The 26,264-nt window shown below is 40.0% G+C and overlaps 2 protein-coding genes across 4 annotated transcripts in view; one reads left to right on the plus strand and one right to left on the minus strand.

The window, feature by feature from the left end:
- Positions 1-3,715, plus strand: part of DTNBP1 (dystrobrevin binding protein 1) — a 69,255-nt gene extending 65,540 nt beyond the window's left edge. For both annotated transcript variants that reach the window (XM_064665229.1, XM_064665236.1), the window contains one exon: positions 2,817-3,715. In XM_064665229.1, coding sequence (XP_064521299.1) covers positions 2,817-3,064 — 248 coding nt within the window. In that variant the 3' untranslated portion in view covers positions 3,065-3,715. The remainder of the gene's footprint in view (positions 1-2,816) is intronic.
- Positions 3,716-4,397: 682 nt separating this feature from the next.
- Positions 4,398-26,264, minus strand: part of JARID2 (jumonji and AT-rich interaction domain containing 2) — a 216,039-nt gene continuing 194,172 nt past the window's right edge. For both annotated transcript variants that reach the window (XM_064665218.1, XM_064665209.1), the window contains exons 9-18: positions 23,650-23,742; positions 23,093-23,211; positions 22,860-22,930; positions 21,916-22,030; positions 17,972-18,077; positions 17,011-17,193; positions 10,968-11,098; positions 8,755-8,938; positions 7,113-7,220; positions 4,398-6,324 (exon numbers count right to left, since the gene is read on the minus strand). In XM_064665218.1, the coding sequence (XP_064521288.1) occupies positions 6,148-6,324; positions 7,113-7,220; positions 8,755-8,938; positions 10,968-11,098; positions 17,011-17,193; positions 17,972-18,077; positions 21,916-22,030; positions 22,860-22,930; positions 23,093-23,211; positions 23,650-23,742 (1,287 nt within the window). In that variant the 3' untranslated portion in view covers positions 4,398-6,147. The remainder of the gene's footprint in view (positions 6,325-7,112; positions 7,221-8,754; positions 8,939-10,967; positions 11,099-17,010; positions 17,194-17,971; positions 18,078-21,915; positions 22,031-22,859; positions 22,931-23,092; positions 23,212-23,649; positions 23,743-26,264) is intronic.

Below are 26,264 nucleotides of genomic sequence, written 5' to 3' on the forward strand. Positions count from 1 at the left end.
TCTGATAGCACAGCTCCTTCATGTAGCCTTCCTTCTGCTAGTAATGTTAGTTAAATTGGATTATGTTAATCCAAAATTTTGTTTATATATTCTGAGGAACAAAACCATATTTGAGTTCTGCCAAGCTGCAGCACGATGAGGGATCTGCATAAAGGTAGGGAATTAGTGTCTGGGTACTGGATCTTTTAACTACCAGGGAAGTATGTTTTCTCAGTCAAAAACTTCTGTACTAAAATGCCTTTTCTCAGAAGAGCCAAAACGATTTTTGCTGGGGGAGATGATGAAGCTCCTTTAAAGGTACTTTTGATTTCTTCTGAAAATACAGATTGAAATATTTTTATAAAAGTACTTATAATACTCCCTATGTACGGGTGATTAACACCTGCTGTGAATGTGAAAAGCTTACAATAAGTAGTCAAGGCACAATTGACTACTGAAGGTTTTTGTGTTTCATTGCAAAAACTGAATTCAGGTTGCTGGTTTTGGATAGGCATCCAATTCATGCATTATTAAAGTTGATCATCATTTGAGCATGCCAGTAATTACAGAATCTAGGACTGTTTTCCGTTTGCTGGGTCTTTGGCAGATGTTGGACCAAGAAGCTTTATGTCTTAACAGCAAACAGTCTAACTGGATGATCTAAGGAAGTGCAGAAACTACTAGGTGGGTTTGGTTGTGGAGGTTTTTTTTCTCCTAAATAGATGTAAAATTTATTAGCCTTTGAAAAAAACTTGTGTGATTTATTTTGTGCTGTAATGTGTTACAGCGTGTATGTACAGATAGCGTATATATATGCACATACACTAATATAACGTACCCGTGCTGTGATGTTCCAGCACTGCAGCTTTACTGCAGAGGTTGGCTGGACTTGCAGCGAGACTTACTCCTTCACAGCTATTCCTGCTGCAGTGTAACAGTCTTGTGAACCTTGCTGTTGTGGTTCCAGATGATTCATTTCCCTCTGAGTAAGGGATTTTTGTGCTTGGAACCTGGTCCCCTAGTATCAAACTAAATATGCAATAGTCTTAATTCTCAGAAAAATGAGATGACGTAAAGGTAACTCTTCAATTTTGCTGTCAGTGGAGAAATGGGTGGTCAGGGCAAGCAATATATTTCACAATTGTGCTGAACAACACAGAATGCAGGTAAGTTATTTCAGTAACAGAGAATCAGCTCAAGACATTGAAATGTTTTCAAATTTTTCTTGCTATAAACATTTTCCAACATTTCATGATAGTAAATTGAACTGAAAAATTTACTTAGCTCTGTCCCTTCTGAAAACTCCTCCTCTGTGTGTTGTGTAAATGCATGCTGGTGTACACAACATAAAAGCAGGTGTCTCTAAAATTTCTAGTGATGCCTCATGATTCCTAATATCACTTGCAGTCAATATAAATTCACGTACTGCCTCAAGAAGCAACTCAGTGGAGACCTACCAGACATCCTGGGGTGACACAGCCAGGATGTTCTCTGCCCAGGCAGGTTGGTCAGCTGTCAAAATTGTGAATGTACCAATTGTTTATCAACTTGTGTTGGAATTGGAGTCCTGCCAAGGACACATTTCCCCATAGAGTTCCTGGGTCCCAGAGAAGCTACTAAAATGTCACATAAAGTTGTTGTCCAAGTTTAGGACCAGAATTTAAGATTGCAGCTAGTTAGGAAAAGAAATGTGCCAGAGCAACAGTATTTAGTACAAGAAGCTTCTCTTACCTCCAGATGCTGTTGTGACTTTTTCCTTGTTAAAATTTAACTTGGTACTTGGTAAGACTATGGGGACCAGTCATAGGGCAGTGTAGTTTGAACTGCTCTGCCAATAGCCTGAGCAGAGCTAAGGTGTAGTGATCAGCTCATATCCATCTGACCCTTCTGAAACAATTTTAAAACAAAATCCCACAGGATTTTTAAGAGTATTTTCTCACTAAAGTTACTCAGTGCTGAAGGCAGGTGAGCTGACTATGGAGAAACACTTGTATAGTAGAGAAGGAAAAAAGGGCTTTATTTGGCAGAGCACATAGACAGTGTTTACATGTTGCCTCATTTTAACTTCTGACTGTCAGGAACTGTCCAGGGAAGAGAATCTAATTTTGAAACTTGAACTCTCAAACTGCAAGCAAACACTGTTAAACTGAACTTGCTTAGAAGTCTTTTTTGCACAGGACATCGAGGAAGCACAGTCTTAAAATCCCATTCCTGTGGACTTGAGCTATGGTACAGCTGTGCCAGAGGAATGTTTTCGTGCCGAGGGCAAGAATTTGTTTTGCTTTTGCATCTTCATTTTTAGTCAAAACTGGAGATGACTATTAGTGCCTGTCTTCTAGTTGTTTTGGTTTGTTTTTTTTATTTCCTCAGGGTTTGTGTTGGACAGTTTGTTGGGAGGATTTTCCTCTTGGTGACGATTCTCAGCACATGCTGACGTCTGAGTGGACGTTTATTAAAGTCAGCTAGGAGGATTAAGTGGTCTTTGCTAACAGGCAAACAGGGCATCAGCTATGTCTCTTAACAGTCAGGACTTAATGCTCTTGCCATCTTACCTTATTTATCTCAAGCATTAGCGATTCTAGAATGAGCGAGAGCCATACTCACCATCAGAAACAGATTTAAACCAGCCTGTGGCTTGTATGAGAGATCTGTTTCAGAAAAGCCAAAAGCAGCTTTGTGTTTTGTAGGGATTTTTAATGGTGTTTTGTAAAAGGAGGAAAACAGCCTGAATGTGACTCACTAACCAATGCTAAGCTAATGTTAATGTGCTGACTTACCAATTCCCTTGACAAGCCAAAGCTTGATTTTTTTTTTGTTGTTCTTTTTCCAACTATAAGGGCCTGACACCAACACCTACGTGAATGAGATAAGTCTTCAGGTCCCGAGCCAGTCTGAGTTACGACAAAAACTGTCTTCACTGTCATCAACCTGCACTGATTCTGCCAGCCAAGATGCAAGTGAAGGAGAGTCTCCAGTTGTTCAGTCTGACGAAGAGGAAGTTCAAGTGGACACTGCCCTTGCTGCTGTAACTGAAAGAAAGTGTGCTTCAGATGCTAGTGATGAAAGTGACTCTCAAACTATTTGAATCTTAAAACCATATCCTTTAAGAATGACTTCTGAATGAATGAACAAGTGAATGAAGAGCTTGCCTGTGTAACAATTTGCTAACCAAGCATAACAGCCAGATCTTTTTACTTAGTAATACTGCCTTTTTACAAATTGCCAGTCATATGGAGGTTGGTTTTTAAAGAAAAAAATATGCCTAAAGCACACACACTTTAACAGTAGTCTTGGGGCTCAGGGGAGCAGTAAAACTGTTGTATATACTATGTATAAGAGAATTAAAGGGGAAAGATAGAAGTTACTTTGACCACTAACCTTTAAATGGCTGATTGGAAATACTTAAGAGTTGATGTGTAATACTGAACCCAAATTGTTCCTTGCATGTTTTCAGCTGCTGCAACTGAAGATTTAGGATCCAAACCAAAATGGAAAGTTATTTTCTACTCTTTACTACCTACTGTCTGCCTCCTGCCTTTGTCTACGAATGCAGCAGTGTTTACTGTTCTCACACTTCCTATTCAGGACCAACTTAGTTATTGTAGGTGTTAAGGAAAAAATAAGAACCTGAAAAGGAGGAGAGATGCGTATTGAAATGTTACACTCCTTGTGGAGCAGGTATCTTAGCATTGTGTAAACTCCTCTTTCGAGATAAAATAAAGTATTTCTATCCCAACCCTGTCTTTTACTTGACTACCCAAGTATTTTATCCATGACAGTGAACAGAGGAGCCTAATTCAGAAAAAAAATGGTTATTAGGAGCACCAGTGTAATGTGCTTTTCCATGGTAACATCTGTTTGACTACACTGATGCAGGCCAGCAGTGCAAGGGAAATAAACCTGAATTAATTATAAAATAAGTTCATATATTTTATAAACCTTAGGACCTATAGGCATCATCTTATTGCCATTTTTTCTGCAGTCATTTTTCTCTCTAAACTCGAGGTCTGAACATGTCTAACACCTGTTGCTTGTCAAGTCTCATGCTCTATTTGCAGGGATGTGCTCTCCTTTGAGAAGGCTCCTGGCTCCTGCTCTTCATGCACGGAGGGAAGGAATGTAATCAGAAACAGCGTAAGTAAAAGGATGAGCTGTGATGTAGATCCCTTCCAAAGACTTGCCCTGACAAACCGAGGGAACGAGGCATCTCCTGCTGCTCGCCAGCTGGGAAGTGGCCAGTTTCCTTAAGGATTCACTGTTAGCTGACAAAGTATTTCCTGACTCCTGTCTGGGAAATGAAGGCTAGAAGCTCAGTCCCTACAGTAAGAGATTTACTATTCAACAACGCATCTGTTGAAAGAAACTTTTCTTGAAGGAGCTTCCTTTACTCTCTCGCTTTCCAGAAGACAGACAAAATGTCCAAAAAAGTTTTGTTTTTTTTATTAAACCTTGTAGTACAAACCTGGAAAGTAAACAAAAAACTGGCAATAAACAACATGAAGTCTTTCCTTACAAGGAAAGAGAGCAGAGCAGCGCTAATAAATTAAATGTCAAACTGTAAGCCATAGTCAGAAGTTTACTGTCAAGAGGGAAAAGTACACAGCAAGGCCATAAAAACCAGACAACCACATTTGAAAACACTTGACTCTGTTTATGTTATTGTTAAATATTCCAAAACAGTTCAGTCTTCTGCAACAACAACCAACAAATTGTATTATAGGACTTTCCTGACAGTCACCACTGGCAAGCTCAGTGCAATATGGGTAGCTACGGTATTGTTGAATTCAATTACGAAACAAAACAGTTTGTGAAAACATTTTCCCTTTTTTATTCCACACATACTGTACACACAACCAGAAAAGGGCAACAGCTACTCCATTATTATTTTTTGTTGTTGTTCAGTGATGTAAGCAGCACTTATAAATGTTACAAGAAAAACCCTGTAAGCATCCAATCCAACCGATGAAGAAAGTGAAACGTAAGGCTTTTCTTCATCTTGTCTCTTTGCCATCCCTCCCCCCACCCCAAGAAAAGGCTCAAGTATTTAAAAAAATTTACAGGCATATGTACAAAAGGTGTGATTTTTTTTTTTTGTTACAACATGAAGAGAAAGAATAGACAAGATGAAAGCAAATGCATTTTCACATTCAAAAGAAATATGCAGACCTGCTAGTGGCTCTAAATGTGAATCATATAATGAAACAAATTCAAAACAAAAATTAATGCTTGACTGTGTAAAGGTGTGAAAAACAGCAGTGGAATGGAAATGGAATGTTAGAAAGATTGCACGTCTATGACAAAAGAAGCACTTATGGCTTCAATCACTTTTTTCTTTTTTTTTTCTTTTTTTTTCTTTTTAAAGGATGCTATTGAAGGGTTTTTGATAAAGTAGCCAACAGCACCAAAAAATAACAGAATGGATTTCCTAATGAAATCAGGCACAGTTTTCCCTCACATGACTCCTCAAGGCAGGCAGTCTTTTTTTCCTCTTTATTTTTTTTTTTTAATTTTTTATTTTTTCCCCTCAAAACAGATGCATAGTGATGTGCTGGTAAAAGAGAACATACTCCAAATCTCCTCCTTTTGCCTACAGTTAGGAAACAAAGTCCATCTTCAGCTGCCATAACCTCCCAAAGAAAGTGTGTATTCACCAATTTAAAAAATTACAAAACTCATCTTGCTGTGACAGAATAAAAGACAGCCAAAGTAAAGCAATTTCTTTCAAGTTTTTGTCTCCTATCCCTTTTCTCTCTAGAAAAATCTGCTCACATGACTGGAGAACAAATTATAAAACACATCAAACTTTAACCTATCCAAAAAATGGGTTAAAAGCCTTTTTTCACAGTTACCAAAAAGGCTTTTTATTTTTTTCAGCCATAGGGACAATACAAATTAATATTTTATCAGCCCCTTGCCGGTTTTAAAACAGTGAACATACGGCAGTTTAAAAAAATCAGACTGCTGTATCTATCTATTCTAAGTACAAAAAAAAAAAAATTCAACAGTTTAATGCTAAAACAAAATTAGTTCTCTAAAACCAGAAGAAAATCTTCTTTAGAGCTAGTGCAAAGACAGCTTGTATTCTACAGCAAGTACTCCAAACTATGGTATAATAATTACAAAAAATATATATAAATTGACAAAATGAGAGTGTTGGCATCTTCAGGATTAACTTGAAGCACTTTTGGATGAACTGGAGGATGAAAGCCTAGATGATGGCACGTCAACTGTCGCTCTCTTACGAGGTCCTCTTTTTGGTGTAGGCTTGCTGATACAGTTCTCAATGCTGCCATTTTTACCAGATACTTTTCCACAGATTTGATTGACAAGACTGATTATTTGTTCCTGTTCGGGAAGTAGGAAAAACAAAACACAAATTAGCAATTGCTCTTCAGTCACTTAAAAACGAACAGAGATACAGTGCTCAAAAACTGCTGAGAAGCCTATCTCAAAAAGCTGCTTGTACCGAGTGCTGCTCCCCAAAAGCTGATTTTGTAATTTTTCCCACTGCTTCGCTATTTACCTTTCAGGCTAATGGTAAATTGCACCCCACTCTCTATTCTGCCCCCATCCTCTCACACCCGAAGGAGAAATGGAGCCAGCTGGACAGGTGGAGACATGTAGCATTACCCCAGAACCCAGGCACAGTCCTAAATCACCAACTTGAGTTCTGTGATTATCCATCATCACATGTGCTTGGAGCCATTAACTGGACCTCTCATCTACATGTGCTCTGCAAGTCTGCCTTAAAGAATGTTCAGGCTGGACTGGAATAAGTCAGCTGAACTTTCAGTTACCAACAGAGAGAAGGTATCCTAAAGTACAGAAGTTACCAGTTAAAGCAAAGCCTCAGGTTTGACAGCATACCAAAGCATTAAATGGCTCCTCTCTTCTGTAACACATATTCTTGCAGTTTATGCTTCAGGTTTCCTTTTGGTCATCTTGTTTCCCTCTATTTCTTTTACTTAGATCATAATAAAATGCCTTCTTTGCACACCGAAAAAAACCCCAAAATAACAACAAACCCAAGACCAGTTTCCTGAGGTCTTGGTAGGACAAAGGCAGAGTTAAGCCTACCCCTAAGTTTTGGGTATCAAAGCCCCCCAGCATCACACAGCTGTGTCAGTACAGACCTCATCGTAACGGTACATCATTTTCAGTCCCCGACAAGACTTCTGTTTTTCCACGTGCCGCAGGGCACACTCCAAGCAGAAGACAACATTTTCATTCTCCTGTACAACCTGTATAAAAGAGCAGGGGTTAAGAAGTGCAGTAAGCTCCAAATTGTAGCCGTGTTATGCACACAGTATTGAACTGCTGTCGGAATGACTAAAACCTGGATTTTACTGCAAGCTAGTGGAAGGAGCCATAAACATTACACATTGTGAAATGATTCAGAATGTGTAGTAAGAAGAAAGAACATATCCCTTTTTAAGTGCTAATGTTGGCAAGTACATGTAATTTGGAAAAAAACAAAACAAAACACCAACAGTAATGAAGGCTAAATCCAAATGGTATATGCATTTATTGGCATCTTCTATGTCATCTAAAGATCTCCTGAAAGGAGTAGTTTCCCATTACTTAAAATGCTGTCTTGAATAAGGATAAAATCAGCTTAACCACAGGATTCCTCAGCTACTGTCTTGTTCGGCAGAGGTCATATTTGCTTGGCTGGCTGCCTGCCAAGCCTGCACACTCAGCTTGGAATTTAACAACCAACTTGATTTTTTTGTTCCCAGCTACTGTTAAAAGAGTGACAAAGAAAAATCCCTCCCACGATTACACTTACTCCAGAGCAAATGGACCAGAATTAAGAGGTTCTGGTTGGTGCTTTGTTTTGTGTTTGGTTTTTTTTTTAACAAACTCATTTTCAAGTTACTTCAAACTAGTGCTGCTTCAACAGTGGTGTAAAGGCATATAAAGACAGCATATTCTATCCTAGGGAGGGAAATGGCTACATCTGATCATTTACAGTTATATTTCATTTCCATTAAAAGCCTAACATCTATAACCAAAAAAACTGCTGAAAGACGGGAGGGGAGGGGAAGGGCCTAAATATGGGCTCCAATGCACTGTATTATGTTTATTTAAATATCTGTTCTTGGAATTAAATGGTACACAAGGTTGTGGGAGGGGCTTTTGGTATTTTTAATGAAATTACTGTATTTGTAGGTGTTCTGCATACAGCTAAAAACATTGAAATGTCACCATAGTGGTTAGCACACCTTCAAAAGCCAGTAGGCAATTACTTCTAAAAAGAGAGAGAAAGTTTATGGGCGTGACTGCTGGTTTTGAACAGACAGTTTGGCAAACAGCTTGACAGATGGGATACATCTACCCTGCAATTTGGCTTGCAGGGAAATTGTCGCAGCATGGGCTGTAGCTGCATGTTTGAGACTCGGGGCATGTATTTGAGCTGCCAGCTCATCCTGAGACCTGTTCTGCCATGACTTACTACTACTGGCAACCTGCAGGTATCTCTGTTACCCCCTCCTAGTGCAATGCAAACACGATCACAGGTGTCAAAGAGTGGCTGAGTGACTGGTTTATCCCTTCCTGACAGGGGAGAGAAGTTAGCTGACACTAACTCTTGTCTTCTGTCACCATTGGCTAAGGTGATAAATGTTCTGGCACAACTAAATCAACATCTCTGTGTCTTGCAAGGAGTGCATGAGATGACTCTGTGGTCATGTGCTGCCTCTCAAATGCTTATAGTTCAACAGAATTTTAGAACAGGGGGACAGGACCCCAGTGGCAGCAGAGGACTTTACCCACCATGGAAAGATAGCACAGGTGCTGACAAATCTGGCATCTCCTCTCTGACGTTTCTAACTGCAACCACTTTCGAGGCTTTTTCTTTCCATCCATCCCTGTGCTGCTGCTGTCATGGCTGCCGTAGCGCGCTGAAGAGTGGAGACCTGCCTCGTACAGCTGCCGCCGCTGCCTCAGCTCCGTGTCCCTGTGAATGGTGTGTGCAATTAGACGCTGGCATCACCTCATGCCACCAACAAAGCCACATACGATCACCCTTTTACCACCATCATCACTGAAACCTTAGCTCCACACAGCACAGCCCTGAGTGTTGTCGGAGGTTGGTGCCATTCCCTAAGCATGGCGAGAGACAGCCAGCACCACAGAAGCGCTGCCTGATTTTAACAGCGACCACCGTATCAAGCCAATGGTTCTCAAACTGCTCCACAGAGAACTGGGGACTGCCGAGTACTTCCTGGAGGTTGATGGTTGCTCAGGGCCATGTGGAGAGTCGGGAGCTGTGGCTAACATGACTGTCATTCCTGAAGTTGCCAAAAGCCACCTTGAGGAAGAGGAGCCGTTGCTGTCAGGAGTAACAGCCACGTTCATCAGGAGGCAGAGATGAACCAAGGACCTGCTGCCATGAGGTGCTTCAGGCAGGAAAGGGGGAGCAGGGCAAGTGATTGTGCCAAAAGACGAAGATCTTGCTGTACACCCAGGGGAAAAAGAAGGAGATGTCAATCAAGAATAACAACCAAGCCCTCCAGCCGCCCTTCACCCACAGCGTCTGTAAGGCGGACAATATCTCCTATGCTGAACTCTAAAGCAGTAGGAGAGCAGGTTGGGTTGGAGCTGACTGGAAGACAGCAAGTGTGGAGTGAGCTGAGCAGATGGAAGGGGAGAATAAAAAAGCGCACCACCAGACACAGCTGAATATGGGTGGAGAGCCAAGCTAAGCAAATGGCACGGGCAAACTGAGCAACCAAGGCAGATCAGGAGAGGAGGCAGCAAAAGACACATAACAAACAAGCAAAACAAAGTAAAGGAAAAAAATATGGTACAGTGTTCCACTTAGTATGGAGTTGGTTTTTTTCAGATTTTGTTTGGGATTTTGTTTCATATAAGGAGCCACAGGAAAGACTGATATCCTCCAGTGAATTCCAACCTATGCATTAGAACAAGTTTGAGAACCACTCTGATAGAGGTCGATGTGATGGTCTAGGAGCAAGCACCAACATTTCTCTTTCGCCTTTTGCACTTGCAGACTTTTTCTCTTCAAGGGGGAAAAAAAAAAGGCACTTGAGCGTGATTATTCCCACAGGGGAACCAGCTGAAGGTAAAGCAGTCAGCACACCTCTTTGCATTTCTTTCTGAACACTAAAACAACACATGTGCTGTTTTCCCCTTCAATATGTCACTGGAAATTTTCCAAATGAACATGCTATTTAGTTAAATACAGTTTGTAGACTCCATTCATCAAAACTTTCTTGACATCTCGAGTATCAGTTGTCACAAACTTGAAAGATAGGTAGCAACTACATGGTAGGGAACAAAAGAGAAGATCATTACACAGGAAGCCAGGCAACATTATATTTTCTTTTCTCACCTATCTTAAGAGAAAGCCTAAACATGTTTCCTTAATACTGGAGAGAAAAAGGAGCGTGAATTTTTTATTTAAAACGTTCAAGTTCTAATGCAAGATGCGTTAGCATGCATAAGCTGCTCACTTATTCACTTTTAAATCAAGACAACTTTCTGTATACAAAGTACCTTCTACAACTGTAATATAGCAATCTTGATGCTGAGGACAAGGGTTCCTGGTGCAAAACCCACTACAGACATGACTTGACAGCGGCTACTGATGCCAAGAGGTTGAAAAACTCAAGAAAGATGTTTAACCACTTGGCACCAGGTAGTTCACATAATGCATCGGGAAATCTTGACTCTCAGCACCAAGAATTAGCAAAATAAAAACCTAATGTAAACTGTAGCTTTAATTCTTTGATGGTGCCCGAAGTAGGGAATTCTTAGAGTAAGACATCGTAACCACGGGCAATCTCACATCAGCTACAGCCAAGGAAACTGCTTCTTTCATGTGTGGCTGTCTTCAAATATGTTTGCTGGGCTTTTGCTTGGTTAAGTAGGGGCAAGACATGTCTGAAAGGGTTACTTACGTCATCCACCTCTGGAGTCTGTCAAGGAAAACAAATAAGTACAATAGGCCCCCAATTCGTTACCTGAGCTCTCCAAGAAGTGATGATATCGTACTCAGAGTCGGTCCGTTTTCTTTTTTTGCTTCTGCCGTTGCAATCTGATAAAGCAACTTTTCCATTGAAAATGGTTTGGCTATACGTCGTCTCTTCATTTCCTGGGACAGGAAATGAAAGAAATTGACAGATGAGTTCCTGAGCAAATCTAAAAGTAAAATCTTATCAAGAATTTAATTCAAAATTGATTAATATTATTAATATTTAAAAGACAATAATTAAAGCAAAAAGTAGCCTTTTAAAACAACCAAAAGTTAAATTTTACCATAGTCCCAGGTAAAGTATTTATGTTCCAGCTTACATCCAGCACTAAGTACACACTGAAATGAATGCTAGCTAGAAATTGGTCCTTTCAGTGGAAATGCTTTGCTAAATTGGATCTTCCTGTTGCAAGATTTTCTGCACATGCTTTACGTGAAGCAGTGCCACACAAAAACACGTCAAAACCCCAAACAAAACACGTGCTACCCAGTCATAATCAACTGCTTCCTCAGAGAACAAACACCCTAGTGCCTGTTACATCTAACACTGTGTTTTCAGAGTCACCAGCAGAGAGCAAAAAAGCATGTGTCTGCAATGCACGATGCCATATATGCTAAGAAATCAATCAGTATGCTGGGGTTTTTTTAATATGCTTTACTGTGAAATTTAATGCAAAGATAGGCAAATTCTGCATATACAAAGAGAATGAAGTAAAATGCAAGTACACTGGTGTCACCGCATTTCAGGTGTACCTTTTTTTTTTAAAGACATTTAAACTTCATTAGTGGAAAAGACAAGAATAGGAGAGATGTCACAAAAAGGAAAAAAATAGAAAGAAGGATGCCCAGGTGTAGACTCAGGCAGTTCACTGAAGTGGAGGAACCAACAAACACTTCAAAATTCTCTCCCTAAACATTAATTTTTCCTGTGGAGGCCAAGAGGAGCAATGCAATCACTTAAGCTGAATAATATTGGATGGCTCAGACTGCAAATAGTGTAAGATCTACACATATGACCTGCTTGAAGGCCAGGACTGGTGTTGTTTTGCATCTTTTAAAACATAAAAAAGGAAAAACTGGCAAAAACAGGCAAATGCCAGGGAAAGAGACAAAAGAAAGAGGGTTCAGCTCTGCTCAGTTCTGCCTTTTGCTGTTTCCTGTCTGTGAAAGCTTTTGAAGTTACATCTTTCCAGTCAATACAAACTGAGTGATTTTGGTAGCTGAAACCCTTTCAAGAATTCTTGTGTAGGCAAATTCCTTATTTACTATGCAGTTGGAAAAAGTGCAGTGTTTTCTCAGTATCTGAAGAGGTTTATGTTTCTGTTTCTGTAGAGTCAGAGCATTCAAATGACGCTAACACTGGAGTGTAATGTGAAGGAGACATTTTTGGTTAGTGGTTAAGCCTGCCAAATACCTACTCAGCACACACAAATCCAAGGATTAATTTTTAATCTTAATTTTTTTCACCCTCTTTTGTAACCCTAATTACATGCTCTGGTTATTTCTTTTATCAGAACCAATTATATGCACCAGTTGCATGTGTTAACTAATATATCTATCACATAAAATGGAATTTGCTGAGGAAAAAGAGTTCAAAAGATGTTCACAGGTAAAAAGAGTGTTCTTCAGAAGCTATTTGCTCTGTTAGCCCCTGCATGGTGTTGGAAGAACTGCACTGTTAGGAGTGTTATGGGAAGGCTTTTCCATGTTAGATTTCCTTCACATATTGTCTGAGGCTGCATAAGAACAGACACTCTAAGTCCTGCCAAAAGCCCACATGGGCAATACACACAGCCAGGATAAAAGCCCACAGTGAGTGGCTGGAAAAAAAAAGCAAGGTCTGCTCCTGCTGGGTGATAGCTCAGGGAAATTCCAAGCCCAAGTCTGTACTAGGCTTAGCACAACTTGCTTGATCTCTGCATTTATCTGAATTTCTGAATCTATGTGCGTTTTTCTCTTCCATACTGTACTGGAATACACAGGTAAGTATTTTAAAACAGACTTTTGTCTGCTTTTGTACTGCTGCCTATTTCTTTTAATGACACATTTTTCCATGTCATGGAAGTTATTCAACATTCATAATTATCATCACCCTGGCACTTGTGATTTGGTCTTGCTATCATATACATCTCTCGGTCATTCATTTTCCAGGCTGAGTAGTTCTCTTATTTTTAATACAGAGGATAACTCATTACTTTAACCATATATCTCTGCTGTGCCTTTTCTAGTTCCTCTATAATCCTTTTGCAATTAGGGACTCAGAATTGCACAAGCCACCAGGACCCTGCACAGTGCCACATAGTGGTGTTTCTGCTTTGCTATCTATTGTGTAGTCTATTTGGTATCTATTGTAATTCCTAACATTCAATATATTTTTGTTAAGCCTCTCCAAAGCACTTGGCTGACAGCTCCATAGGAATCCAAAGACCTCTTTTCTCAGTAGCAAGAGCTCATCAGAGCCTATTTCTCTGTCAAATTAGGATTATTTTTTTAAAATTAAATTTAGCATTTATCAACACTGAATTTCATCTACCATTTACTCACTTGGATCACTCAGTATCATGAAATCTTTCTGTAACACCTCATAGGTTTAAGTTTTGCTGTTGTTACCATTAACATCCTCAGTGTAAAGGATTAGTTTTGCTATTCACTTCCCTTTCTAGGTTATTTATGGATACATTAAACTGTACTGGTCTTAGCACAAATTCCTGAAGAATGCACAAAGAGACCTCTGCCCCTGCGTGATAAAAACTGACCATTTGTTCCCATCCTCTGCTTCTCTTTAAATCAGTTGTTTTTTTGGTGTGTGAAGTTCACCTCTCAGTCCATGGCAGAATAATTTCTTTAAGAGCCTTTTCTGAGGAACCTTGCCAAAAGTCTTCCAGAAATGTTCACAGACTCTGTCAACTGCAACTCTTGTCCATACATACTTCCAGAAGTTCTGAGGCCTGGAGACCATGACCTTGCTGCAAAAGCCCTGGGCTCATTCTTTTGTACATTTATTTTTTTCCTTTTGGCCTTGAGGAAGTTGTTCTTTGAAATCTCTTTTTGGTCTTCATTTTTGTGTATTTACATGTCTTGCTACAGAGGTTATTTTACTTGCGTTTTCATCTTCTGGACACCAGAGGAGTTTTTTGGTCTCATTTTCAAACAGACTCCTTTCTCCCGGTGTTTAGCCATGCTATATTTAGTGGAGGTTTGCCTTCTGAAATTGTTCTCTTTTTTTGCTAGGCAATGTGCATGTGTTGTGAGCCTCTAACACATCTTTAAGCAATTTCTATGTTGCATGCAAACACTTAACCCTTCTTTTTGCATTCTGAATTTAACAAGCTTCCCTGGTTTTATGCGACGCTTTTGAAATGAAACACCACAGTAGTGGATATTTTGCATTTTACTGTGTTCCAAGGTTCTTGATCTCTGCTCTCCATCACAGCACGGCTCCTTGCTAGTGGGGACATCAGGTGCACTTCCGGAGGGCCTCCTCCCCTTTGGTTTCATCTGAAAGCAACCCAGTGGGCTCAGGCTAGGACAGCTCTGTGACAGGAACCAAGGAGTGGTAATTGTGTGGCGTTTTAAAGGCACATTCCTCACCCAAAATAAAACCAGGGGTGGAAGGAAACACATGTACAGCCCCTGCCAGCATCTTGGCTAGACAGTCAGGAATACAGTACTAATGCCATGCTTTTCCTATTTAGGGCAAGAAGATCAGCACATAGGGATTCTGTCACTGGTGACAGAGTTAAACCTGGCTTATTGGACCGTAAGCTCTCTTCTGTGTGCAGCAATTCTGCTCCAACCAGAAGACTAACTCCATCTTTCCTATGTACTTCTTCCTCTTGTATTATATTACCAGCTGAGTCTCTTTCCACCAAATTTCTGGTAGGCCCTATACCACCAAAGGCCCTCCTTCAAAACCAGACATTCCTTCTCATTTCCAAACCTCTAGCCCAGAGTGCATTAATTTCATTCAGTATTCTGTATTCCTAAATTTCTATTTCCTAAATGAGTTTTACTGACTTTACCCAATGCTTTATTGCCACTCCAAACACATGTTCTTCCACCACAACTCTAAACTTTCTTCTCATCCTTAGTTTAAAATTTCAAGAGCTGTTAGGGTGTTTTTTAAAAGCCACCAATCTGATTCCATGTGTGGTCTAGGTGAACCTGACTGTCCCTTTACATAGGTTTTATACAAATTCTTTTATTCCAGCCATTATCCCCAACTCCTTGTAAACTGAAATCAATGCAATTTCAGATGCAGAATTTCATTTTTCTGTGTATTAAAGGAGGTTGAGCAGTTATTTAATACAGAAATGAAACAACATCATTTAGTAATATAAAGAGAGTCACTATAAAAAAATCAGGTCGCAGTATCACAGAATGAAAACAAAGTTAATGTATCAAAGGGCTAAAAACTGTCAGTATTGCTGTGGAGAACAGACAGGTGGGAAGGTACGGTTGTTTATCGAGAGTTCATTTAACAGTCCAAAAGGGGAATCTTGCTCATCACACAGAACATCTCACCACCTCTGAAAAGCACAATCCCGGCCAGCCTTTGAAGATGGCAAAGTGCCTTGTCAAAGTGAAGGAACCATAGAATAATTTTCAAAATTTAAGGGAGTTAAGAACATAAGACAGCTTGAGGAGAGAAGGAGAAAAGGGGGGGGGGGAATGAAGAGAAGAAAAAGAACAATGCACTAGGTGTTTCCAGAGGCTTTTTGACATAAACATGTTATCTGTGGTTCTTGTAAAGTTTGTGAGAGCTGTGACTTCAATTTCCAAGGCAGGTTATCTATCATAGATTGGAATCTGCTGGATTTTCAGTCAGCTTATATTTACCCAGTGCAAAGCTCTTAAAAATTAATCAAATGAAACTGTTCTTCAAAATTTGAGGCACCAAGAGCTTTTTAATTGCTGCATAGTGATTTCTGTCTCTTACAGGAGTAGCATTTCCACGATATCAAACAAGTGTTCAGTAGAGCAATAAATACAGCATATGGAGTTAATATAATTGTGTATGTTCAGACAGAAAAGGTTAGCTCAGGATTCTTATGCCTTACTTTATATATATACACAATTCCCACCTTACCCCAACAAAATAAATATGTAATAAAATAACCTTTTATTTCAAACTAAGTTAATATACAATTAGTATAACCAGGCTGGAAGAATTCCATTAACCCTAAAGAACCAAACCTAACTGTGGACATATCACCTTTAATTACTTAGTAACCACTTGGTCTGCAGCTGTAAATGATCATTAACTAGTGACTTAGCTATAAAACACTACCAAAATAGTATCTGTAACCCATAGTGTATTTGAGTAGGTTGGGAACCCAATTAGTGACATATATTCTTTGTCCAAGAACACAGAAATGTTGTCAGAATCAGGATGACTGGACAATTCACCTGTTTCTGCAGGCATCTTGCCTCCATTAGTTATGTGAAAAGGGAATGGGAAGGTTATTTATTTACATCTAGTATTGGATGGGCTGGTCAGTGAACCTAAGGATTTTCAAGTCGATTAAAATTGAAATTGCCCTGATCAACAGCTTTTCCTGAATGAAGGGGCAGAGAAAAACAAGCAATAAAGCTGTGAGTATTAACTGACTCTGCCTATCATAGGAGCTAACAAGCACAGTTATTCAGATATTTGCACCTGAGATTCTAAAGGTTCTAGAAAACATCACGTAAAAAAAATTAGTAAGCATATTGCAGTGTATCATCATTAGCTCTGAAGGGATTTTTGAAAAGCTTGCTTGCAAACTGGTCTGCAGGCATAACAATCTTCTGAATTTTTTCACACATACAGAAGTCTGTAGCTGTCAGATAACAACTCACTTTTTTGAAAACATTGGATCGTCTTATGCCTTGCAGAATTTTTTTTTCTTATTTTTTTATTTATTTAATAGTCCAGAAAAATAGACGTAGTTGTACTAGTCTCACAATGCTATCGATCCTGGAATGTCTGCTTTGCTGTCCTTTTAGATGGCAGGGCCGTGAATCCATTTTAACTCCTTTGCTCAACTTACCTTGGCTGTTTTAAAGCCCATACTTGTCCACTGGGTGGTAGCAAAGTGCACCGATTCGGAAACACTATAGCCACAACATACTTTGGACACAAAGGATCCAGGAAAACAGACAACAAACTGCCCGCTCTGCTGTACAGTACGGTGCACCCTGATCCCCTCTTTACACAAGATTTCCGGGGAGATCTAGAAAGACATTAAAAAAAAAACCAAAAGAAAGAAAAACAATCAATCAGAACTTTATTTTGTAGTTAGATCCCCTTCCTTTCTGGGTACTGCCACACGCTACTGCTTGTGGAGCAAACTGCTCTGTTCACTTTCTCTCATCCCTTCTGCAAATACCAAAGTGGCTCTTCTGGAACTAACATTTTAAACTTATACTTGCCAAACGATCTCGAACACAAAGCCTCAAAAAAACACTGTCTACTACTACAGAAAGTAATGCAGGCCATTCAGTTTTCCATCTAGGTCTTTTCCAACTTGGCACTGAATCCACCTTGCTACAACACTTCTGTTAGATGTTAACACAGATAGCTGAGGGAGGGGTTTTTTTTCTTATGGGCTCCCAAATTTATACTTAAATACACTAAATGGAAATCATTATCCACAAAATAAAGAAAGGAGCCAAAAATACTTGAAGTATTAGGCTTCTCCTAACCATGCTGGCATCATAAAATGTCAATCACAGAAGATTAATTGATTAAAAACCACTCCCTTTGTGAGGTTAAATACATTATGGATAGTATTAAAAATGGACATTTTCCACTATCACATTTATTTTTATATGAGCCTTGTTAGAAAAATGCCATGTTGTTAAACATTGCAAATAGGAAGTAGCCAAATTTTAACAACACCCTCTGCATCACCGTAGTGTAATAAAAAAACAAAATAAATCCCCAACCAACCAGCTTCATGATTAGCCTTGGGTTCTTAAGTGGGAACACCTCTCCCAGTGTTAACTTACCATTACATTACTTTCAAGCATTTCCAGCCCTGGAGTGCCATTGGCTTGCAGCAGGGTATGTACCACATCATCAAGTTTGTTCTCCTCCGCAGCAGGAATGCAATACCTGTTGTTTTGTCAGAGGAAAAGAGAAAGATTTACTGTGGAGTAAATAATGGTCCACAGCTACACAGTAACAGGCAATTCAGACCAGGACATTGATTAAAAAAAAGAAATTAAACAGAGGCTTTCCCACACAGTTCTTTTTGGTAAAACACTGAGGACTGAAGGAAAGCTGTTTATTTAGACTCAGTCTGATGGTGTTCACTAGGTATCAAAGGACACAAAATCCCCAAAACAGAAATGTGAAAACTCAGTGCTCTGTAGAATCAGCAGAGAGAAACCAACAAGAAACCGATGTTCATCTTGACAGCACCAAACCAGGTAATTACAGGCAGAATTTTGCATCTCATGAGCACCAATATATGTTCTGCTATCTTTACAATAAATGGTTGTATTTATTACCTGTGCATCAACCAAAAAGATCTTCACATTTAATAACGTTTTCTGTTTGTAACAGTCAAGAAACCGCAAATCCTTTCTACTCTTAGGACACAAAGTTGCCTAAGACCTTCTTGCCTTGCCTACTAAACAAATCTCACATCCCTCCTCTCCCTTGCAACAAAAGACCTGACTAAGAGCAGCCAAAGCAGCAAGAGAGATTTAAAACTCTGCTGGGTATATGCCAAGTTGCACATCCTCCTCTCCTTCAGAAGCCAAGGAAGCAGCTGTCCTCTCTCTGCTCACTGCCAGCAGTGCTCCCTAAGCAGAAGTGACAAGAAATAACATAGGAGTCGCGGGTCTTGGCTTCATCACATCCAGAGAACTGCTATTTTTCTGGCTGCAGGGAGGCAATATGGTGACGATTAGTCACTGCTCTTGCCTGCAGCCTGTCAGAGTGGTAATGGTTTATGTCCATCCTGAAGATACCCGTTCCCAAGATCTGGTAGTTGGTACTTGATGACTGTGAACTGCGTAGCACAGCTTGGTGGGAAACAGTGCAAATCCTGGGATTCTCAAACCTGCCTTGAGTTGCTGCCATGCTATGCTTTATCTGTGACATTATTTTATTTGGGTTTGTTATGCTCAGGCAAGTAAAAGGCATCTCCAGCTTTATCATGACTTATGAGTTCACTTTAAGGAATGAGACCTCAACCTGGAGTCCATTTCCCCCATACCAGATACACACACAGAGCCATTTTTCCAAACTTGAAACAAGAGAATAAAGGTGGAAAGATTTGGAGGAAAGTGTGCAGTTTTCTTGCCATTCATCTGGTCTCTCCAGCAACTTCATAAAGTGTTCTGCTGGCCTTACAGACCTTGTTAGGATATTTGCTTATAACATGCACTAACATTAACTCCATGTGTGCCATACAGAATTATCCTGATTGATGAGTGTGTAGGAGGCTATACTTCCTATGATTTGAACTTCTTGTTACTGTTCACTGTACTGATGATGACTTTGATTTGTCCTTGTTGATTTTCAAGCCAAGAGCCAGAAGACATGACATTATCTACTCCTACAGTTAATTGTAACTACAGTAAGAGCTCAAATGAGCTGGTTGCCCAGCTGTACACAGATTGACTCCTTATATATATTTTGAAAATGATCAGGACCTTGCTAAGAAATTCTAGGGTTAGAGAGAGGCGAAGTGGAAGAATTTCATCTTAATAAGGATCAAGTTCCAACAGCAATTTTAAATGCATGCCACGTATCAAGTACTATGCAGTACCTGTGTTGCTAACACTACAGCTTTAGAACACCTCCACACATGTAGTGTATTACTCTAGTTACACTACAATAACAGATCTGAAACAGTGATGAAAATATTTTAAATTTGAACCCAGAATGTGGCAGAACGCAGTCCTTTCTTTTAGAGTCAGAAAACATGGTTGGAATAGACAAAAGATTCAAGCATACAGTCCCTCATAATACGGGGCAAGAAAAAGGCATGGAAAGGATGTGTGAAGAGGAGGGGCAGTACACAAGTGCATGGAACTAGCTGAGTACTAGGGCAGGACTGAGAGGAACGAAGATCCTTTGCAACTGGTCTATGCTGCAATTTCACTCATTTACAATTCTTGATGTACCTATAAAAATGGGAAGTGAGCCACCGGTATAGACTTCGGAATGTCTTGGGCAGAACAAGATTTTCTTCTCTCTTTTAATGGGCACTGAGGATCCCTCCAGAATAAAAAGCTTAGGTCACTGACCTCTGCCCTGAGTTCTACCCTGTTTACTCTCCAGGAGGTAAAAGCTGAGAGATTAGAGTGAGGTGAGCAATCTGAAGGTAAATGAAGTACCACAGGCTTTAGTACCACAGGGATCTGTCCTCAGAAGGTAAGATTCCTGGATGGTGGGTGGACTTTGCAAGTCAGAGGAGAGCTTTGGTGTCCAGTGGCCTGCTTTGTTATCCCTGAAGCAGCCATTGAAAGCAATGCTGTCAGGGTACTCCAATATTATGCCAGATCTAGAGTTATTAAATTAATCTTTTCCTCAATAAAGCTTGGTACTTTACTGGACTGTTAAAAGTTGTAATGAGCTAATGAATATTAGCCTGACACTTCAATCTGGCAGCCTTGCTGAAGAATAGCCTTTACAGACAAAAGAGTTTCTCTTCCTTCTTATGAGTTATTTGTGCTTACTATCCCTGTTTCATCAAGGCAATCATCATAAACACACCTTAAAGTATGTACTTGTGTATAAATAAGTCCATCAAGAGAAAGCAAATGGCTTCTTTACTTCTATTTCTCCTGGCTTGGAAAACCAGAAAAAGTAGCCTTCCCTAAAATTTGGACTGTCTGCATTCAGGTCTGTTCAATCCCAAAAGGCACGTTTTGACACACACAGTATGAATCAGCGTGGCCTCAGAACTCAATTAGGGGATTCTTGAATGCCTTCTGTTTGGAATTTACTGTCATTTAATACTAGATTAATGTTACGGAGAGAAACAGACTCACCTAAGGTTCAGGACAACATAGCTTGTTCAGCAATTTGTCCTGATAGTATATTATTATAAAAGATTACAGATTAATGATTCGCAGAAGAGGGAGAGGAGCCATGAAATGCCTATGACAGAAAGCAACAAGATCCCAAGTCTGCAGCATAATCCAGCATTTACCTTTACCTTTTCATATGATCGCATACAGAACATTTATTCAACTTAAAATATTTAGAGAGAAGAGATTCCTGCCTTAATAGTTTTCTCCAGATTTCAAATCCTTTTTTCTGGGCCATGTGCTTTCCCAGTGACAGCTGGATCAGCACATCAGCAGCATCTGAGAAACGTGGGAGATCACACTTAGCAGGTGAATAAATAGCAGTTAACAGTGATGCCACTGCCACCATGGGGACTTCTGGATGCAAAGGGGACCCTGCAGACCTCCTTCTGTCACACCACATGAGGAGTCAAAGGCTCCCAGAGTTCCAAGTTCCAGAGGGGAACCACTGGAACTGCTAAAATGGAACCAGCTCCTCACCTTTGCAAGGAGGCACCACTGAAATAACTTTTCTTCTCTGTTTATTGCATTTTGTCTAATTAAGAAACACAGTCACATAACTTAAGATTCATTGTTTTCACTGATGATGCTCTTGGGTAATAATACCAATATCAAAGAAGCCTGGCTGAAAGGCGCATGACATGACAGCAGCACCTGCTTTCTTCATCATGCCTCCATCATCCTTCATTGCAAACTAAATCATCATGATCTGCAGTACTACACATGCACTGAATTCAGGAAGGGATGTTTCATCTCATTAAGTTTATACCACATTTTCCCCTTAAAACTCGACCTTCTAGGTGAGATTCACTCATGCAAAAGATACTACACAAACTCCTGTTAATACAAGCCTACAGAGAGTGACTGCAATCAATATGAAGAAAACAAAACACAGGAATACCTACCAAATGCAATCAGCACCAGTGTGTAAGTAGTCAATGTATGGAAGGTGATTTTGGTCTCGAGACCAGCATGAGGTAGAAAAGACCATGCCAATATTTAGCCAAGGAATTGTCACTCCTAAAACAGAGAGATTGAAAAATGAGTTTTGAGTAACTGCAGTTTGTAACTAAAAGACAGTTTGAGGGGGCATATAAGTTGAAAATCTTATTCTACCTGTGAGCTGACCCTTGAAGTTTTAAGTGTTCCTATCAGAGGGAATAATTTAACAAACTCAGCATTTTCCACTAAGAAAATATCTACTGACCAATTACAGTGCCCTTGAACATACTTGTTTTCTAACAGCTGTATAAAATTTTTATTTTTTTGAGAATTTACAAATACCCATAATTCAAGCTCAATGCCATTGATCAGAGGAGGTTGCTTCATGTTGTCAAGCATCCATATAACTTTTAAACAGGCATCCTGTTTCCCAAGTGGTTTATTCAGGTTCAACACCTGCACAAGAGATTCTATTATACTCTCAGCTAATGTTTCTACCAGTAAATTACAATGGTGTATATGCAGCTGGAGCACTCATGACAATTCATTTAGAAAATGTGTGTGCTGCTTTGCCCAGTGCTACAGACTGCATTTTGCAAGCCAGGAAGTTGCATGGCTCTGTCCTTCATCGCCCTGACACAAAAGAAGAACACTGATACACTGGCAACAAGGGATACTGCAAGTACAACAGGTTCCTCCCAGGAATGCGGTCTCAACTATTCATCAATTCTTTATCTGCATGCCTGCCTTCATTCCTTTACATACCACCTGCTACATACAACCGGATGTCTACTCAACCAGCTGGTGAAGAGAGGGGCCAGAAAGAGGGAGAAGCCTTTGGTGACTAAATCACCACATTCAGAGGACAGTTCCACCAGCTGAAAACATAAGAAATAAACTTGCTTACCAGGCACAGCACCAAGATGTCGCAGGATGGATCCTGTATTATTAGGAAGGACTGTGAGGTTCCACCCATGCCTGTTTGAGGGGTGATACAGAGGCAGACATGTGTCAGTGCACATTCCCAGTGCCAACACCCCCAGTGCCGAGCTGCCCTGCTGGCCTCGTGCCCCCACTTCCGCTCAGCACAGCAGGGCAACTGGAATAAGTGGACAAAACAGATGGATTTGGTGATCGTACCTTGAAAATGGTTCAGACTTTCCCACGGGAAAACCACTCCCATGGGTGTTGGTATCTACTTTTCCACAATGCACTGCTACATGGCAATCTTTCTGTTCCACTATCCGCCAGTATTCTTGCTGTGGTAAGACAAAGCAGTAATGCATTTTTAATTCACTGAACAAGATATCTCTCATTAAAATATAAGCCCCAGAAATTTACAGGGCTTTCGTGACCTCAATGTAATTCAACATAAAACACTGCTTAAAAATAAGAATACAAATTATTAAAAGTAACGATGAATTGGGAAGACAGAATTTATATCCTCTTGGCTCCTGTGCTTCAGTACATGTCAGATTAAGAATTCTTTCTCTTCCTCAGTTCATCAACACCTTTATTAAAAATGTTCAAAAAATTAAAAAGGAGGAATCAGCACCATGTCTATCTAACCACTTCTTTTTCTCCCAAACTAGACAGCCTTACACTGATTATGGTAATGCTTGAAGGTCAACTATACTGAGTCCCCATACTCAATGTCCTGAAATAAAAACTTTTACCACCCCTTGAGTTGGCCTCACCTCTACTTCAGCTACTGTAGGCTCCTTCGTGAAGCACATGTTCATGATGTTTCTTGCTGTTCGGTAGAAGGTTGTTAAAGAAACAGACCTACCCTGTGGAAAAATAAAATTAAAAGTGAAAATAACAAAAGTCTCCATTCCCCCGTCCTCATTCTTTTCCTTACAGGCTCAATCCCAGGTGACAACAAAGGGAAAAAGGACAATGTCTCCAGAAGAGGTGTAGGTCTAAAGCTCATTTTGTATCTGAGGGAAAATACATCAGAAGATAGAGAAATTTAATGACATCAACTCATCAAACCAATCACCCAAGAGGCCAACTGAATGTTCCCAGAAGGAACACTGCTTTGTCCAGCACAACGCTCAGTATTCGATAATACAGAAGATGGACACAGCCCAGCTTCCTATGACAGGTTGCAAAACACCCAGTAGGCAGCCAACCTGCACTTTACAATCAAATTAAATATGCGATCCAAGGACCATGTGGCTACACACTTTATATAGAGAAACAGTTAAAAAAGACTTAAAAAATTCACAGAAATGTTCACCATTAAACTAGTATTGTATCTAGTGGAAAGTGGTCACAAAAAGTAGTTTTCCAAGATGATTGTAATCATCTGCTTGAAAAAACTAGTTATGCTTAATTCAATAAAAGCAGTTCCAATGCAAGGAACCAGGACCTGTTATTACAAAGCTGAGAAAAGGAAAACACAGTAAAATTGTTGAATGAGTGCACTCTTTGTTGGCACTGCTGCTCTATGAGAAGAGGATCCGATTCGGTTTTCTGCTTGAGCTGTACCAAAGTTTCCAGACACCTGCTTTCATGCATACCTACAACACCAGACTCTCTGGGAAGCATTGTCTGACAGCTTTGAAGGCAAGAGCACCAGAAGCCACTTGCTCCTTTCAGCCCAGACATACTGGTGTGCTCAGACAGTAATAACTCTATTGTCTTCTCTGCCCCATGGCAGAAGAAACACCCTGGGAAGCCATGAGAGGTGGCAAGGACCACAACAAGTGCTGTGGCCATACTTATTTGAGGGCATTGCTGCAGGCAGAGACCAGAATTGCTCTGCAAATGTGGAGTAGAATATATATTTGCTCCTCGCCAGATCTACTGCTCCTTCCTCTAACTCCCATTGTACCCACCGGCTGCCCATCTGAGCAACCACAGACTTAAAAACTCTGCATAAATGAACACTTTATTACTCGGACTATTACCTTTCTAGGTTTTCAATTATGAAACAGATCTGCCAAACCACCTCATTCTTTTCTTGTGTTTAATTTATTTAATAACTATATCCAAGAGTAAACTAGAAAGAACTATACAAGCAGCTTTTCCCCCAGGGGCCAAGTCTATCACTCTGCCATACTCATATGGTTGTAACATTGTCATTTTTTTAATTGAATGCAGCATAATTAGGTTTAACAAAAAAGTCTGTGAAATGCCCAGGGCCTGGGGCACTCTGATTCCCATAAACTTCAGAGCTGGATTCTCTGTGATCCAATAAGCAATTTCCTTCTTCTTTTAATGCCCTCATGAATCGTTTATTGAGGCAGCCTTTTACAACAAAACTGCTTGTAAAATGCAGGGCCCGCACCAAGTCATCACACATGGACACAGACTTCACCACTCGCAAACCAATACACGCTCTGCAGCAGCTTCCTCATTTCATTAACTTGCCCTTCTCTCATCTTATACAGAAAAACAAACAAAAAAAAAGACTGATCTTCCAAGACTAACCATGTTCATTTTTTTAGATATACAGCAAGCAAGAAAAAAGAAAGTGGAAAAACTAAACACTTCAAATGTTTAAAATCGCATATATCGATTTCTTCCCTATCAAGAATTTGATATCTTTTTAGTCTCCTAAAAACTGTAACATAAATTAAATGGTTGAGGGGGTTTTGTTGTCTGTTTATGTTGCTTGGGTTTTTTTTTTAATCTGAGGGATCTTGTAAAATTTTCTAATACCAATTCAGAAAATAATTTAAAATGCAGCAATCTGGCATTTTAACCAGAACAGGAAATGAATTGCTGAAAATACCCTTTCCAACACCCTGAAAGATAAATCAGCAGTTCAACAACTGTCCTGGAAGCTTCAAGTTACAGAGCAGAGTCTCTGTTGCTGTGACAATAAGACAGAGGAAGAAACTCCTGTTTCCCCTCCTGATTCTTCTCATGTCTGTTGCAGAGGATGTGAGAGTCAACCCAGGGAGAGCATCACCACCACCAAGCCTGGAGCCTGGAGGCACAGAGAAGGACACTGTAATGCTATGAATGTTAAAGACATTAAAGCAAGCATAAATATGAGCAGAAACCAGAGATTTTACAACAGTCACAGGTGGAAAGGAATGACTCCTATTAAGTGGAGTCTGAAAATGCTGAGTCCCTGCTGAAGAGACCTCAGCATAGGACTTCCAGGACAGTTTCATGTGAGGGGTTGCAAAACTTGTGCTGGTGATTTCTTCTGTGTGTCCCTCTAACGGGTCTGCTAATAAGCCTTAATATTGCTCTGTATGGAAACAAATGCTGCTTTCAGTCAGCTCCAGTACAGATTTTTTAAATATTTTCAGAGCTAAAATTGGGGAAAGAAGAGAAGAGTGAAAATCTTGCA

Source organism: Pseudopipra pipra, chromosome 1 (assembly GCF_036250125.1).
Source record: "Pseudopipra pipra isolate bDixPip1 chromosome 1, bDixPip1.hap1, whole genome shotgun sequence".
Taxonomy (NCBI): Eukaryota; Metazoa; Chordata; class Aves; order Passeriformes; family Pipridae; genus Pseudopipra; species Pseudopipra pipra.